General features: G+C 41.1%; 1 protein-coding gene across 5 annotated transcripts in view; it reads left to right on the forward strand.

The window, feature by feature from the left end:
• The first annotated feature begins 1,687 nt into the window (after positions 1–1,687).
• Positions 1,688–17,696, forward strand: part of LOC121004054 (intelectin-1-like) — a 64,709-nt gene continuing 48,700 nt past the window's right edge. The window contains exons 1-2 of one of the 5 annotated variants that reach the window (XM_040436114.1): positions 1,688–1,764; positions 11,004–11,007. In XM_040436114.1, the coding sequence (XP_040292048.1) occupies positions 1,732–1,764; positions 11,004–11,007 (37 nt within the window). In that variant the 5' untranslated portion in view covers positions 1,688–1,731. Of the gene's footprint in view, positions 1,772–1,924; positions 1,978–11,003; positions 11,008–17,696 lie in introns of those variants that run through there. The other 4 variants (XM_040436115.1, XM_040436113.1, XM_040436112.1 and 1 more) reach the window with 4 other exon arrangements.

Here is a 17,696-nt window from a genome sequence, read left to right on the forward strand (position 1 = left end):
CTGGGCAGAAAATTTTAAATAAATGTTTCCGCAAAAACGGAACGGATACGGAAGACATACCGATGCATTCTGTTTTTTTTTGCGGAACCATTGACTTGAATGGAGCCACGGAACGTTATTTGCAGGCAATAATAGGAAATGTGTATATATATATGGATAGGGCACTCTCAGAAATAAAGGACCATGCAAAGATACAGGAAATATGTTTATTTATGCTAAATACTGTATATGATCGACAATCAAGAATAAAATAATAGCAGCATAATCGATGTGTTCAAATACACCACTCCTAAAACACCTGCTCTGTTGGCAGTGTATAAATACCAGCAGAATATAAACAGTGAATGCAAGCAGTAAAAATAGCAGCAAAATACAATCGAATGGAAGTAGCAGCAATATAATCGAATATGAACAGTCCCAATAGCAATGACTCGATGATATAGAAATCGGGTAAGCTGCAAAAATTCGGACTGCAAGTAAACCGACCTGCAAAATAATCGGAAGTCAATAGTGTCCACTACTTATGGTCGATGAGAAAACTTCAAAGTTCTTTACTTAATTCCACCAAAACCAATTCGTCCTTAAACATTGCTTATAGTTAATAACGTTGTGAAAACTTTCCTGAATAAAGCGGCGTCCCGCTGAAACAGGATGGGTAGCGGCGTCCCGCTACTAAACAGCTTGCAAGCGATTATTTATTTACCTTTAATCCAGCTTCTATCGAGACAGACTTTACCGAACCTTGGGATATTTTCGCTCCCTGCGTTGTGCCGGCGATGTTGTAGCACTCAGGTATCAGGAGTTTCTTCTTAATGGAAACCACACTGGCGGGCTGTTATTCAACACGTGGGCCAGTGATGTATCGGTCCCTCTATGTGTTAGCCATCAAATCGCGTAGGTAACTTTCGAAGATATTCAATCCCACTTTTTCCGGGTCGGTTGCAGTCGATAGTTGGTAAATGTATCTGGTCACAAATTGCGGGGGATGTGGCACCAGACGCATTTTGGGGTACTTGCATTCACTCCTTCCTTGATCGTATTTTGCTGCTATTTTTACTGCTTGCATTCACTGTTTATATTCTGCTGGTATTTATTCACTACCAACCTAGCAGGTGTTTTAGGAGTGGTGTATTTGAACACATCTATTATGCTGCTATTATTTTATTATTGATTGTAGATCATATATTTAGCATAAATAAACATATTTCCTGTATCTTTGCATGGTCCTTTATTTCTGAGAGTGCCCTATCCATATATACAGTATATACATTTTTCCATTTATCGAGTGAGTGTTCTTGTTAGGATAGGAGCACCTCGTTTTGGAGTTCCGGTTTCTTAGTGCGACATCTTATCCTGCAATAATAGGAAATGTTCTATCTTTGAACGGAACGGAAATACGGAAACGGAATGCATATGGAGTACATTCCGTTTTTTTTTTTTTCAGAACTATTGAAATGAATGGTTCCGCATACGGACCGCAAACTGAATCTGCAAAAACGGAACGTAAACTGAAAAAAATAAAGTTTGTGTGCAAGAGGCCTAACTAGTTCATTTAGTTCTTTAAATATGGGAGGTCGAATGTGGAAAACAGAAAAAGGGAAGATCTGAGAATACATGTATTACTGTGATTATATATTAACTAGAACAAATATGTACAAACCATTTCAAATATTTGACTCGGGAAGCTGACATTGACCTAAAATCTGAATTTGTAAAAAAGCAAGATCATTAATGACTGCTGTATTCTTCAAAAGGGACGTGGCAGTATTGGGTAATAACTACGACACTGGTTACTGGAATTTCTTATGCCATTGATTGCCATGGTTACCTATGATCTAAATTTTTCTAATTGGTTGATTGTGTCACCCACCCTTTGTAATTCGTATTATATAAACTCACGCTATGGCTTATGTATTTAGTTCTTTTTGGTAATGGAATTCACTATAAGAGGGTAGAAGAGAAATTCCAACACAACAGGTATGCCATAATAATAGGAAAATCAAAGCTCCTAGGAACCTTGAAAACTGTAGCTATCAATATGCTATATAATATATAATAACATGCTAAAGCTTCTGCAAAGCTAAATACAAGATAGAACAGCATCATGTAAAAAAAGCTCAGTCCTCAAAAAAGTGAAAGGACCACAGGATCCATCTAAACAGTATTCATTTGATTAGCTGACTAAACATCATAGTTTTTCTGTTTATTACCTTTCAAAGTTTTTTTCTGGTGCTGCTGCATTTCAGACATATGCAGTTGAAACTCGAAAAATTTGAATATCGTGCAAAAGTTATTTATTTCAGTAATGCAACTTAACAGGAGTTGCATTAATGAAACTTAAAATGAGAATATTGTGAAAAGGTTCAATATTCTAGGCTCAAAGTGTCACACTCTAGTCAGATAATTAATCCATACCCCCTGAGCAAAGGGTACCTGAGATTGTGACTTTGGTGTTTCATAAGCTGTAAGCCATAATGATCCAAATTATAACAAATAAAGGCTTGAAATACAGTATCTCGCTTTGAATGTAATGAGTCTATCTCATATATTAGTTTCACCTTTTAAGGCTACTTTCACACTAGCGTTTTGGCTTTCCGTTTGTGAGATCCGCTCAGAATGCATCAGTTTGCCTCTGTTCCGTCTCCATTCCTCTTTTTTACAGGAGAAATATTTTTTGGCATTGTTCATGGGCAAATATAAATTACAGTGTAATATATATAATATTTTTTTAGTAGAAAAGTTTTTTTTACGCCGTTCATATTTACATATTTACATATTTCATACAAAATAACTGGATAAATTAATTATTTAGGTTATTACTGTCATGTGGATACCTAATATATTTATTTTATTTCATGTGTGCATAATAAAATGTTTTTTTATACTAATATTGGCAATATTTAGTTTTTTTGTGATTTTTAAACCTTTTTTATCACATTATTTACGTTTTTGAAAACTGCGTTATGGGATTTTTATTTTATAACTTTGTATTCCAGACTTATCATATATTAGCATACTTCTGTATGCTAATACGGTATGCAATGTGTCAGTAAGACATAAGCTGCTATTAGGGCGACACTAGTGTAGTGTAAACAGCAGGTTTACTGAGCAGATGCAGCGAGCCCCTCTGGGAGCCAGTGTAGATGATGGGAGTGGTAGTGGCCTGATGTAGTGTTGTAGTGTCACAGCATCCTAGCTCAGGTCTTCGCTCCCTGGGGTCCGTAGTAATGAAAGATATAGTACTGAAGAATGGGGCCAAATTTAAATGTAACATAGTCTATTTTATTAACTGCAACATAGAACTGGAAATACATACAGTAGCAGCAGGCTTTAGTGCAATTTTTCTCTGGGACCAGTAAGAATATGGAGGCAGGTTGGTTGGTGGTAATTCTGCACTCAGGTGATTCTGCCCTAGTAGTTGTTTGCTGAAGGGTGGCTTCACTGTTTCCCTCACTTTACAGTAGTGTCTGTAGAAGCTGAAATTAGCAGTTCACTCTGCTGTCTTTATCCTCGCAAGACTTCACTTCAGGTTACTTAGTGATGGTTCTCTTTGGAGGATTCTCTGGAAGAGCAGGAGCACTGCAGTCTGTGTCCTTTCCAGTCTGTCTCCACACAGGAACTCTCCTTCCTGGCAGGAAGCAAGACCAGCCCACTTCTACCAAGTGGGGAGGAACAGGGTGGTTAACCCTGTTCTTGCCAACCTTTGCCACATACTCCTTGCTGGTAGTAATAGCCAGGAAAAAAACAGTGAAATACAATGCATAACAATAAACAATTTTTAGTACCCCCAGACTTGGGGTGCTACACAGACAGAACTGGGTCCCTCATAGTTCAGAGATATAGGGAAAAAAGAAGAGGGGATTAGTCACAAACTCTCTGGTGTCTAGAGAGTCTGGGATATCCAGGCAGGGCGCCAAGAGGAACGGACCGTTAGGTGGTGATATGATGTATCTAGGGTCCAAAATATATTTCGGATGAATACTTATTGATTTTTATTATTGTTGTTGTTCTTTTTTGTATATATTTATTAATATATTTTTTTGTGTGTAGGATGTTAGAGGCTGCCACAGGTGTAATGTCCAGATAGAATTAATCTAAAGTGGACATGGTGCATGAAGGAAGAGACAAAACAAAAGAAAAAAGGAACCTGTATGCGGCGCCAAATCCCTCAGAGGTAGTCAGCTGCTTAATTTAGAATGGTAGAACAGTGGGTAATGGAGTGTCAAAACCAGCCGTCGTCTCATTCACTATTGAAAAATTCCAGATGCTTGTGCAACCCAGCAGGGTTACTTTTAGGATTAAATAGTGATGGTGAAATGAAGGTGGTATATTAGAAATACTATATTAAAAGTAGTATATTAAAAATAGTATATTAAAAATGCCTCAGTGGGAATTTTTCAATCAAGGTATTCCCTCTAGAAAAGAGTTTTCTAAAATGCAATATTTAGAAATGGAAATTTTCAAGTAAAAAACTTTAGAGTAAGAAAACTCACTTCACCCAGGAGGGGCAGGGTGGGATAAAGCACATAACACCCACTCTGCTTCCTCCTGCGCCTGGGTCGCCTAAACGATCGTCTGGAAATGAACGGCAGTCACAGCTGGAACGTCTGGTAAATTTCCTCTTTATTAGCACAGGGTAGGGTAAAGGTAAAGGTAGGCTCAACGCGTTTCGGGGTCACCAAGGATCCCCTTCATCAGGAGCATAAGTAAATTACAATCGTTCACATGTATTTATACTTAAAAAGAGCGGCAAAAACCTGTTTGCAGGGCATCGGCAGCGGGGAGAGGAAGTGATGTCACTTCCGGTATGCGTTCCAGAGTGGAGCGCATATTGGCCGGCTGAGTTTGAAATAGTTCCGGTTTGCGTTCCAGCGTGGAACGCACCGGAACCTAGGAGGTAAGAAGGCAAGCGCTTAGAAGGAAGTGACGTGGTTCGGAGTTGTGCTCCAGCTTAGAGCGCTTGGAGCGGCTGAGTAGTGAGTTCCGGTTTGCGTTCCACAGTGGAACGCAACGCAACTAATACAAGATAAATGCAGAATAGTACAATTTCAGGAGTGATATGGGTGGCTTGTCTGGAATGGTGATAGGGGGCATATACGGTGGTGATAATGCAAGGTTTTTTACTCTAATCCTGTATATATGGGCAAGGAGGGGGGAGAAGGGTTGGGAGAAGGGGAGGGGGTGAAATTGCACCAATTAGTTGCTCCATAGTAAAGAGCAATTTGAAAATTACAAATAGTACAAACAGAAGTTACATATATATAAATTGTATACAACTGTCATTGGACCAGGAGTGTTCCGCATGAGCTTATACAGAAATTGCGCAAGAATTGTGAACAGTAAGGATTAAAAGAACACTATTAAAAAACTGTATGGTGGAAAATTAGATAAAGAATGAATAAAAGTGGTAATACCATATATAAATAGAAAAAATAAAAATTAAAAAATAAATAAAACAGAGTGAAATGAATGTTAGTCAGACTGTGCTTTGGCCTCTCCAAAACATAACCAAGTTTTCCGATCCAAAGGAGACACATATACACATATATATACGCACACAAACACACACCTACATACACACATATATATACATATATACGCATAAAATACATACAAAGATGGATAAAAAATATAATGAAATGATAAAAAATAATAAATAAAAAATAAAAAATAAAAAATAAAATAAAATAAAATATGCATTTAGTCATGTGTAGCATTGGTAAAAGATGTAATCTTTGCCAGATCCCTAATGTGCGGTTAGATGTTTTTTCGTATGTAGGGTGCTTAGAGAGATATAGACGGAAATATGTGGAAAATAGGGAAGGTCTTGTGGTGGAGGCTGTGTCTGTGCGTGTGTGCGCAGACCGTTCATGTTGGCGATGTGGGGATATAAGTAGCTTTTTCTGTGTTTTGTTTTCAACTGCATACACATACAAAAACATATGTATACATACATGAATACATATACATACATATACATAAATTTACAAATATCTCGCACCCACACTTTCTGATTATATTCTGTTCTTGGCATAGTGGTATTTAGAGGTTCTGGTTAGTAGTTTGAGTATTCGATCGATTCGTTTAATCCAAAAGGTGTTAATGTATTGAGGCGATAAATCCAGTGCATTTCTTTCTGGCAAAGTTGTTGATAAGAGGTGGTTATGTGTTCTATAGGTGAAACTCTGAGTGTGGATGGGTCCTTGTTATGTTTCTCTGAGTAATGACGGGATACGCTATGGGTTAAGACGCCTCGTCTGATGTTTGAGCGGTGCTCATTCATTCATTTGGGGACACAACTCAAAAACCTCCTAGACACAAACCCCGACACACCATCAGGCCTTACCACCAATACATTAAGAATCTTTGAATACAATGAGGCCGCAAAAAAATGTAGAAAATTATTCAGGGACCTGACAGACTACCACACCAACACGATCAGATCATGGGAAAATAAACGTTCCCACCACACCGACCACCATTCACTAGTACGTCCCATCACCACACCACTCTATCCCAATACCAACTTAGCCAGCAGACCCATACCATCTCTTGCTGCTTTGAAACCATCCAGAGCCCCCCACACCGAAAAACCTTGGATTGGAGGCAGAACCTTCTACAACAAAAATCACTATAAAAATCCCAATTTCTCCCAACATAGGAAAACACCATTTCCACCAACAAAAATACATCCCCTTCTACAACCACCCTCTCAAAACCACGCTAAACATGAGGTTTCACCCCCTCTAACAGGTCCCCTTCCCAACAGGGCCACCCCAGACTCGGCTCATGTGTCCATCCTCAACACCCCTCCCATACTATTAGCCACCGTCCCATCCACCCAAAAAGGATCTAAGAAGAAGCTCTACGTCCCTCCCTCCCCAGCCATCCACCCCCCACCTGCGACACGTGATACAGTTTCATCCTCCACAATACCCACCAATTCCACACCCAACATTCCGCCCACACCATCCAATGCCACACACCCCACCGATTCCGCTGTCTCACCAAATCCGAACCAACCAGCGGATTGTAATCTATCCAACATAACAACCCACTCCGTTTCCAGCACACCGTCAGAAACTTTTTTAGCCTTACCCTCCAATCTATCAGGAAGTCCTTTTTTAGGAACACTCTCCCCAGGACCACCAGCAACATCTTTTTCCACACCAACCCAGAAAGTAATCTCAAGCATACAATTGCTGACCCCTTTTTTCACCCCCACCAACCACACCCCCAACCCGAGCCCCCTTACACAGAATCGGAGAATCACCCAATTCTTCAGCCCACTACCAATGACACGAAAAAGACCAATAAAAGAACAAGGGGATGCAGAGGAGGCAGACATAGACACACCAAAAAACAAAAGAACAAAGAACCTACAGCCGTCACCCAACCAACCCAACCAGAACGCTCAAACCCACCCCCCTCAGCCAGTCCACCAACCACCAACAGCACCATTACACCAAAAACCAATGGAATCTTCAATCTCTCCAAATATCCTTTGAAACAAGACGAACTATCACTCCTTAGTAAAGGTCTTTCCTTTTGCCCCACCTACTATCCTGACCCCTTTGAGCTATTCGTCGATCTCAACCAGTTCGTCAGAAAACTTACCTTGAAAAGACACTTCTCTATCAAAAATCTCACAGACGGGGACCCTGACCCTCCAACCAACAATCCCGAGGCCACTAGCCCCACCATTCCCGAGGAGGCTTGCCTGGTCTCTTCCAATGAACCACCCCCTTTACCCTCCAACCTTAAACCCAAATCCTCTTTTTACCCCCTAGGAAGCAGAGGCCCCCACTTAGAAACTTTGGGATGGAGGAAACAGAGGCTGTGTCTGTGCGTGTGTGCGCAGACCGTTCATGTTGGCGATGTGGGGATATAAGTAGCTTTTTCTGTGTTTTGTTTTCAACTGCATACACATACAAAAACATATGTATACATACATGAATACATATACATACATATACATAAATTTACAAATATCTCGCACCCACACTTTCTGATTATATTCTGTTCTTGGCATAGTGGTATTTAGAGGTTCTGGTTAGTAGTTTGAGTATTCGATCGATTCGTTTAATCCAAAAGGTGTTAATGTATTGAGGCGATAAATCCAGTGCATTTCTTTCTGGCAAAGTTGTTGATAAGAGGTGGTTATGTGTTCTATAGGTGAAACTCTGAGTGTGGATGGGTCCTTGTTATGTTTCTCTGAGTAATGACGGGATACGCTATGGGTTAAGACGCCTCGTCTGATGTTTGAGCGGTGCTCATTCATTCTTTCTCTGACTGTTTGTGTTGTTCTGCCGACATATTTTAATTTGCAAGGACAGGTTAGTAAATATATCACATGTTTTGTTCCACAATGTAGGTCTTGTTTGATGTTCCATGTTCCACTATGGCCTTCTTTCGGTGTATTGAGATGCAACTCTTTGGTCCCATGGGTGATCATGGTGCAACATAGGCACTTTTTGAGTTGGCATTTTCGTATCCCTATCTTACTTGTATTTTGGGTGGTCCCTAGTGGTAGGATCATTTTTTGCGTCTCTAGTTTGGGACAGGACGGGGCAATTAAATTCTTTAGAGTTTTTGCTCTTCTGAATGTAAGGGACGGTTGCCTGGGTAGGGAGTCTCTTAAGATTGGATCTTTAAGAAGGATACTCCAATGTTTATTCAGAATCTGTCTGATGTTTTTATGTTTGGCATTAAAACGGGTGATTAAGTTATATTGGTATTTCTCATTGGTTGTAATTTTTTTAGGTCGAGTGGGTTGGAGGGTGACTTTTTGGTTTAGGGTGCATACCTTCTTTGCGGTGGCATTGATTAGTCCCTTCGGATAGCCTTTTTCTTTGAATCTGTTTTTGATGATGTTTAATTGTTCCCTCATTACTTGGTCATTTGAGCAGTTTCTTCTGATCCTTTTCATTTGGCCAAATGGAATGTTGTTTTTCCATTTGGAGTAATGACAGCTGGAATATTCAAGATAGCTATTCGCATCGACTTTTTTGAAATGTGTTCTGGTTGTGATTTTGTTTGAGAGTGTTTTGATGTGTATGTCTAGGAATATAGCTTCCTGAGGGTCATATTCGGAGCTGAATTGTAGGCCCCAGTTGTTGGCGTTTAGCTCCTTGATGAAATTGACTATTTCATCTTTTCCTCCATCCCAAATTAGTATAATGTCATCAATGTATCTTTTATAAAAGATGATCTGGTTGTGGGAGAGGAGGCCTAACTTTTCTTCAAAAAGGCCTACAAAAAGGTTGGCATAAGAGGGCGCAAATTTTGTCCCCATTGCTGTCCCCTTTATTTGTAGATAAAAATTTTCGTTGAAGGTAAAGAAATTGTGGTGAAGGATGAAGTGGATGGACTTGAGAATGAAATCTTTTTGAACTGAGGGCATTTCATGATCCATGGATAAAAAATGTTCGATTGCTCGGAGGCCTAAATCATGTTGTATATTGCTGTATAGAGAGCTTACATCTAATGTTACCCAATGGTAATTGGTTTTCCATTGGACCGTGTCTAAAATACTGATTAGGTGTGAGGAATCTCGGAGATGTGAAGGAAGTTGGATGACAAATTTTTGCAGGAAAGTATCTACATAGGCCGATAGGTTGGATGTGAGGGAGTTGATGCCGGATATTATAGGTCTCCCTGGGGGATTTTCTAGGGATTTGTGTATCTTAGGTAGAAAATAAAAACGGGCTGTTGTGGGGTGATTATTATACAGGAACACTTTCTCTTTTTTGTTTATGATTCCAGAAGAGAAACCTGAGTCTATTAGTGACTGGAGATCCTTTTTAAAAATGGGTGTTGGGTCACTTGAAATAGTCCTGTAGTAGTGGTCATCCGACAGGATTCTATTGGCTTCTGCTAAGTAATAACTGCGGTCCATGATAACGACTCCTCCCCCTTTATCGGCGTTTTTTATGATTATGTCGTTATTACTCTTTAGGGCTTTTAGGGCTCTGCTCTCATGAGTTTTGAGATTTTGAGGGTGTTTGACGGATTGAGTTTTTGTTAGAGTTTTGAAATCTTCATGAACTAAATTAAAAAAAGTTTCTAAGTGGGGGCCTCTGCTTCCTAGGGGGTAAAAAGAGGATTTGGGTTTAAGGTTGGAGGGTAAAGGGGGTGGTTCATTGGAAGAGACCAGGCAAGCCTCCTCGGGAATGGTGGGGCTAGTGGCCTCGGGATTGTTGGTTGGAGGGTCAGGGTCCCCGTCTGTGAGATTTTTGATAGAGAAGTGTCTTTTCAAGGTAAGTTTTCTGACGAACTGGTTGAGATCGACGAATAGCTCAAAGGGGTCAGGATAGTAGGTGGGGCAAAAGGAAAGACCTTTACTAAGGAGTGATAGTTCGTCTTGTTTCAAAGGATATTTGGAGAGATTGAAGATTCCATTGGTTTTTGGTGTAATGGTGCTGTTGGTGGTTGGTGGACTGGCTGAGGGGGGTGGGTTTGAGCGTTCTGGTTGGGTTGGTTGGGTGACGGCTGTAGGTTCTTTGTTCTTTTGTTTTTTGGTGTGTCTATGTCTGCCTCCTCTGCATCCCCTTGTTCTTTTATTGGTCTTTTTCGTGTCATTGGTAGTGGGCTGAAGAATTGGGTGATTCTCCGATTCTGTGTAAGGGGGCTCGGGTTGGGGGTGTGGTTGGTGGGGGTGAAAAAAGGGGTCAGCAATTGTATGCTTGAGATTACTTTCTGGGTTGGTGTGGAAAAAGATGTTGCTGGTGGTCCTGGGGAGAGTGTTCCTAAAAAAGGACTTCCTGATAGATTGGAGGGTAAGGCTAAAAAAGTTTCTGACGGTGTGCTGGAAACGGAGTGGGTTGTTATGTTGGATAGATTACAATCCGCTGGTTGGTTCGGATTTGGTGAGACAGCGGAATCGGTGGGGTGTGTGGCATTGGATGGTGTGGGCGGAATGTTGGGTGTGGAATTGGTGGGTATTGTGGAGGATGAAACTGTATCACGTGTCGCAGGTGGGGGGTGGATGGCTGGGGAGGGAGGGACGTAGAGCTTCTTCTTAGATCCTTTTTGGGTGGATGGGACGGTGGCTAATAGTATGGGAGGGGTGTTGAGGATGGACACATGAGCCGAGTCTGGGGTGGCCCTGTTGGGAAGGGGACCTGTTAGAGGGGGTGAAACCTCATGTTTAGCGTGGTTTTGAGAGGGTGGTTGTAGAAGGGGATGTATTTTTGTTGGTGGAAATGGTGTTTTCCTATGTTGGGAGAAATTGGGATTTTTATAGTGATTTTTGTTGTAGAAGGTTCTGCCTCCAATCCAAGGTTTTTCGGTGTGGGGGGCTCTGGATGGTTTCAAAGCAGCAAGAGATGGTATGGGTCTGCTGGCTAAGTTGGTATTGGGATAGAGTGGTGTGGTGATGGGACGTACTAGTGAATGGTGGTCGGTGTGGTGGGAACGTTTATTTTCCCATGATCTGATCGTGTTGGTGTGGTAGTCTGTCAGGTCCCTGAATAATTTTCTACATTTTTTTGCGGCCTCATTGTATTCAAAGATTCTTAATGTATTGGTGGTAAGGCCTGATGGTGTGTCGGGGTTTGTGTCTAGGAGGTTTTTGAGTTGTGTCCCCAAATGAATGAATGAGCACCGCTCAAACATCAGACGAGGCGTCTTAACCCATAGCGTATCCCGTCATTACTCAGAGAAACATAACAAGGACCCATCCACACTCAGAGTTTCACCTATAGAACTCATAACCACCTCTTATCAACAACTTTGCCAGAAAGAAATGCACTGGATTTATCGCCTCAATACATTAACACCTTTTGGATTAAACGAATCGATCGAATACTCAAACTACTAACCAGAACCTCTAAATACCACTATGCCAAGAACAGAATATAATCAGAAAGTGTGGGTGCGAGATATTTGTAAATTTATGTATATGTATGTATATGTATTCATGTATGTATACATATGTTTTTGTATGTGTATGCAGTTGAAAACAAAACACAGAAAAAGCTACTTATATCCCCACATCGCCAACATGAACGGTCTGCGCACACACGCACAGACACAGCCTCCACCACAAGACCTTCCCTATTTTCCACATATTTCCGTCTATATCTCTCTAAGCACCCTACATACGAAAAAACATCTAACCGCACATTAGGGATCTGGCAAAGATTACATCTTTTACCAATGCTACACATGACTAAATGCATATTTTATTTTATTTTATTTTTTATTTTTTATTTATTATTTTTTATCATTTCATTATATTTTTTATCCATCTTTGTATGTATTTTATGCGTATATATGTATATATATGTGTGTATGTAGGTGTGTGTTTGTGTGCGTATATATATGTGTATATGTGTCTCCTTTGGATCGGAAAACTTGGTTATGTTTTGGAGAGGCCAAAGCACAGTCTGACTAACATTCATTTCACTCTGTTTTATTTATTTTTTAATTTTTATTTTTTCTATTTATATATGGTATTACCACTTTTATTCATTCTTTATCTAATTTTCCACCATACAGTTTTTTAATAGTGTTCTTTTAATCCTTACTGTTCACAATTCTTGCGCAATTTCTGTATAAGCTCATGCGGAACACTCCTGGTCCAATGACAGTTGTATACAATTTATATATATGTAACTTCTGTTTGTACTATTTGTAATTTTCAAATTGCTCTTTACTCTGGAGCAACTAATTGGTGCAATTTCACCCCCTCCCCTTCTCCCAACCCTTCTCCCCCCTCCTTGCCCATATATACAGGATTAGAGTAAAAAACCTTGCATTATCACCACCGTATATGCCCCCTATCACCATTCCAGACAAGCCACCCATATCACTCCTGAAATTGTACTATTCTGCATTTATCTTGTATTAGTTGCGTTGCGTTCCACTGTGGAACGCAAACCGGAACTCACTACTCAGCCGCTCCAAGCGCTCTAAGCTGGAGCACAACTCCGAACCACGTCACTTCCTTCTAAGCGCTTGCCTTCTTACCTCCTAGGTTCCGGTGCGTTCCACGCTGGAACGCAAACCGGAACTATTTCAAACTCAGCCGGCCAATATGCGCTCCACTCTGGAACGCATACCGGAAGTGACATCACTTCCTCTCCCCGCTGCCGATGCCCTGCAAACAGGTTTTTGCCGCTCTTTTTAAGTATAAATACATGTGAACGATTGTAATTTACTTATGCTCCTGATGAAGGGGATCCTTGGTGACCCCGAAACGCGTTGAGCCTACCTTTACCTTTACCCTACCCTGTGCTAATAAAGAGGAAATTTACCAGACGTTCCAGCTGTGACTGCCGTTCATTTCCAGACGATCGTTTAGGCGACCCAGGCGCAGGAGGAAGCAGAGTGGGTGTTATGTGCTTTATCCCACCCTGCCCCTCCTGGGTGAAGTGAGTTTTCTTACTCTAAAGTTTTTTACTTGAAAATTTCCATTTCTAAATATTGCATTTTAGAAAACTCTTTTCTAGAGGGAATACCTTGATTGAAAAATTCCCACTGAGGCATTTTTAATATACTATTTTTAATATACTACTTTTAATATAGTATTTCTAATATACCACCTTCATTTCACCATCACTATTTAATCCTAAAAGTAACCCTGCTGGGTTGCACAAGCATCTGGAATTTTTCAATAGTGAATGAGACGACGGCTGGTTTTGACACTCCATTACCCACTGTTCTACCATTCTAAATTAAGCAGCTGACTACCTCTGAGGGATTTGGCGCCGCATACAGGTTCCTTTTTTCTTTTGTTTTGTCTCTTCCTTCATGCACCATGTCCACTTTAGATTAATTCTATCTGGACATTACACCTGTGGCAGTCTCTAACATCCTACACACAAAAAAATATATTAATAAATATATACAAAAAAGAACAACAACAATAATAAAAATCAATAAGTATTCATCCGAAATATATTTTGGACCCTAGATACATCATATCACCACCTAACGGTCCGTTCCTCTTGGCGCCCTGCCTGGATATCCCAGACTCTCTAGACACCAGAGAGTTTGTGACTAATCCCCTCTTCTTTTTTCCCTATATCTCTGTCTTATATTTGTTCGGCCGATGGGTGACCAACGGCCGACCAGAGGAGCAGAGGCTGACTTAGGACGGACCTACTTTGAAAGGGATTTGCCGGATTTATTCGGAAGACTCCAAAGAGAAATCAAAAGAATGCCGACCGTAGAAGAAGTCCAAATGCCGGAGAATATCCAGTCCTGCACATGGCGGAACATCCACAAGGAACATCCACAACTCCCTACGAACTTTAAAGCGCCAGAAGGACAAAGTAAGACTTTCAAAACAACACTGTTGGGGATCGCTAAGGATTTTTTGAGGAACGAGATTGACTGGTTCTTCCTCTGTATCTATCTCCACCTCAAAATCATACCAAGAGGTTTGAGAATTTCTCTCAAACCAACCTTTGAGAGGGATCCTCTCTTTGTCAAAACATGGTTGGAAGCCAGCGATATCTGTTCTCTAAACTACATCCATCTATTAATAAATAAAAGAAGATTGATATGTAAAGATTTGGGGACACAACTCAAAAACCTCCTAGACACAAACCCCGACACACCATCAGGCCTTACCACCAATACATTAAGAATCTTTGAATACAATGAGGCCGCAAAAAAATGTAGAAAATTATTCAGGGACCTGACAGACTACCACACCAACACGATCAGATCATGGGAAAATAAACGTTCCCACCACACCGACCACCATTCACTAGTACGTCCCATCACCACACCACTCTATCCCAATACCAACTTAGCCAGCAGACCCATACCATCTCTTGCTGCTTTGAAACCATCCAGAGCCCCCCACACCGAAAAACCTTGGATTGGAGGCAGAACCTTCTACAACAAAAATCACTATAAAAATCCCAATTTCTCCCAACATAGGAAAACACCATTTCCACCAACAAAAATACATCCCCTTCTACAACCACCCTCTCAAAACCACGCTAAACATGAGGTTTCACCCCCTCTAACAGGTCCCCTTCCCAACAGGGCCACCCCAGACTCGGCTCATGTGTCCATCCTTAACACCCCTCCCATACTATTAGCCACCGTCCCATCCACCCAAAAAGGATCTAAGAAGAAGCTCTACGTCCCTCCCTCCCCAGCCATCCACCCCCCACCTGCGACACGTGATACAGTTTCATCCTCCACAATACCCACCAATTCCACACCCAACATTCCGCCCACACCATCCAATGCCACACACCCCACCGATTCCGCTGTCTCACCAAATCCGAACCAACCAGCGGATTGTAATCTATCCAACATAACAACCCACTCCGTTTCCAGCACACCGTCAGAAACTTTTTTAGCCTTACCCTCCAATCTATCAGGAAGTCCTTTTTTAGGAACACTCTCCCCAGGACCACCAGCAACATCTTTTTCCACACCAACCCAGAAAGTAATCTCAAGCATACAATTGCTGACCCCTTTTTTCACCCCCACCAACCACACCCCCAACCCGAGCCCCCTTACACAGAATCGGAGAATCACCCAATTCTTCAGCCCACTACCAATGACACGAAAAAGACCAATAAAAGAACAAGGGGATGCAGAGGAGGCAGACATAGACACACCAAAAAACAAAAGAACAAAGAACCTACAGCCGTCACCCAACCAACCCAACCAGAACGCTCAAACCCACCCCCCTCAGCCAGTCCACCAACCACCAACAGCACCATTACACCAAAAACCAATGGAATCTTCAATCTCTCCAAATATCCTTTGAAACAAGACGAACTATCACTCCTTAGTAAAGGTCTTTCCTTTTGCCCCACCTACTATCCTGACCCCTTTGAGCTATTCGTCGATCTCAACCAGTTCGTCAGAAAACTTACCTTGAAAAGACACTTCTCTATCAAAAATCTCACAGACGGGGACCCTGACCCTCCAACCAACAATCCCGAGGCCACTAGCCCCACCATTCCCGAGGAGGCTTGCCTGGTCTCTTCCAATGAACCACCCCCTTTACCCTCCAACCTTAAACCCAAATCCTCTTTTTACCCCCTAGGAAGCAGAGGCCCCCACTTAGAAACTTTTTTTAATTTAGTTCATGAAGATTTCAAAACTCTAACAAAAACTCAATCCGTCAAACACCCTCAAAATCTCAAAACTCATGAGAGCAGAGCCCTAAAAGCCCTAAAGAGTAATAACGACATAATCATAAAAAACGCCGATAAAGGGGGAGGAGTCGTTATCATGGACCGCAGTTATTACTTAGCAGAAGCCAATAGAATCCTGTCGGATGACCACTACTACAGGACTATTTCAAGTGACCCAACACCCATTTTTAAAAAGGATCTCCAGTCACTAATAGACTCAGGTTTCTCTTCTGGAATCATAAACAAAAAAGAGAAAGTGTTCCTGTATAATAATCACCCCACAACAGCCCGTTTTTATTTTCTACCTAAGATACACAAATCCCTAGAAAATCCCCCAGGGAGACCTATAATATCCGGCATCAACTCCCTCACATCCAACCTATCGGCCTATGTAGATACTTTCCTGCAAAAATTTGTCATCCAACTTCCTTCACATCTCCGAGATTCCTCACACCTAATCAGTATTTTAGACACGGTCCAATGGAAAACCAATTACCATTGGGTAACATTAGATGTAAGCTCTCTATACAGCAATATACAACATGATTTAGGCCTCCGAGCAATCGAACATTTTTTATCCATGGATCATGAAATGCCCTCAGTTCAAAAAGATTTCATTCTCAAGTCCATCCACTTCATCCTTCACCACAATTTCTTTACCTTCAACGAAAATTTTTATCTACAAATAAAGGGGACAGCAATGGGGACAAAATTTGCGCCCTCTTATGCCAACCTTTTTGTAGGCCTTTTTGAAGAAAAGTTAGGCCTCCTCTCCCACAACCAGATCATCTTTTATAAAAGATACATTGATGACATTATACTAATTTGGGATGGAGGAAAAGATGAAATAGTCAATTTCATCAAGGAGCTAAACGCCAACAACTGGGGCTTACAATTCAGCTCCGAATATGACCCTCAGGAAGCTATATTCCTAGACATACACATCAAAACACTCTCAAACAAAATCACAACCAGAACACATTTCAAAAAAGTCGATGCGAATAGCTATCTTGAATATTCCAGCTGTCATTACTCCAAATGGAAAAACAACATTCCATTTGGCCAAATGAAAAGGATCAGAAGAAACTGCTCAAATGACCAAGTAATGAGGGAACAATTAAACATCATCAAAAACAGATTCAAAGAAAAAGGCTATCCGAAGGGACTAATCAATGCCACCGCAAAGAAGGTATGCACCCTAAACCAAAAAGTCACCCTCCAACCCACTCGACCTAAAAAAATTACAACCAATGAGAAATACCAATATAACTTAATCACCCGTTTTAATGCCAAACATAAAAACATCAGACAGATTCTGAATAAACATTGGAGTATCCTTCTTAAAGATCCAATCTTAAGAGACTCCCTACCCAGGCAACCGTCCCTTACATTCAGAAGAGCAAAAACTCTAAAGAATTTAATTGCCCCGTCCTGTCCCAAACTAGAGACGCAAAAAATGATCCTACCACTAGGGACCACCCAAAATACAAGTAAGATAGGGATACGAAAATGCCAACTCAAAAAGTGCCTATGTTGCACCATGATCACCCATGGGACCAAAGAGTTGCATCTCAATACACC

The sequence above is a fragment of the Bufo bufo genome, chromosome 6, assembly GCF_905171765.1.
Source record: "Bufo bufo chromosome 6, aBufBuf1.1, whole genome shotgun sequence".
NCBI lineage: Eukaryota > Metazoa > Chordata > Amphibia > Anura > Bufonidae > Bufo > Bufo bufo.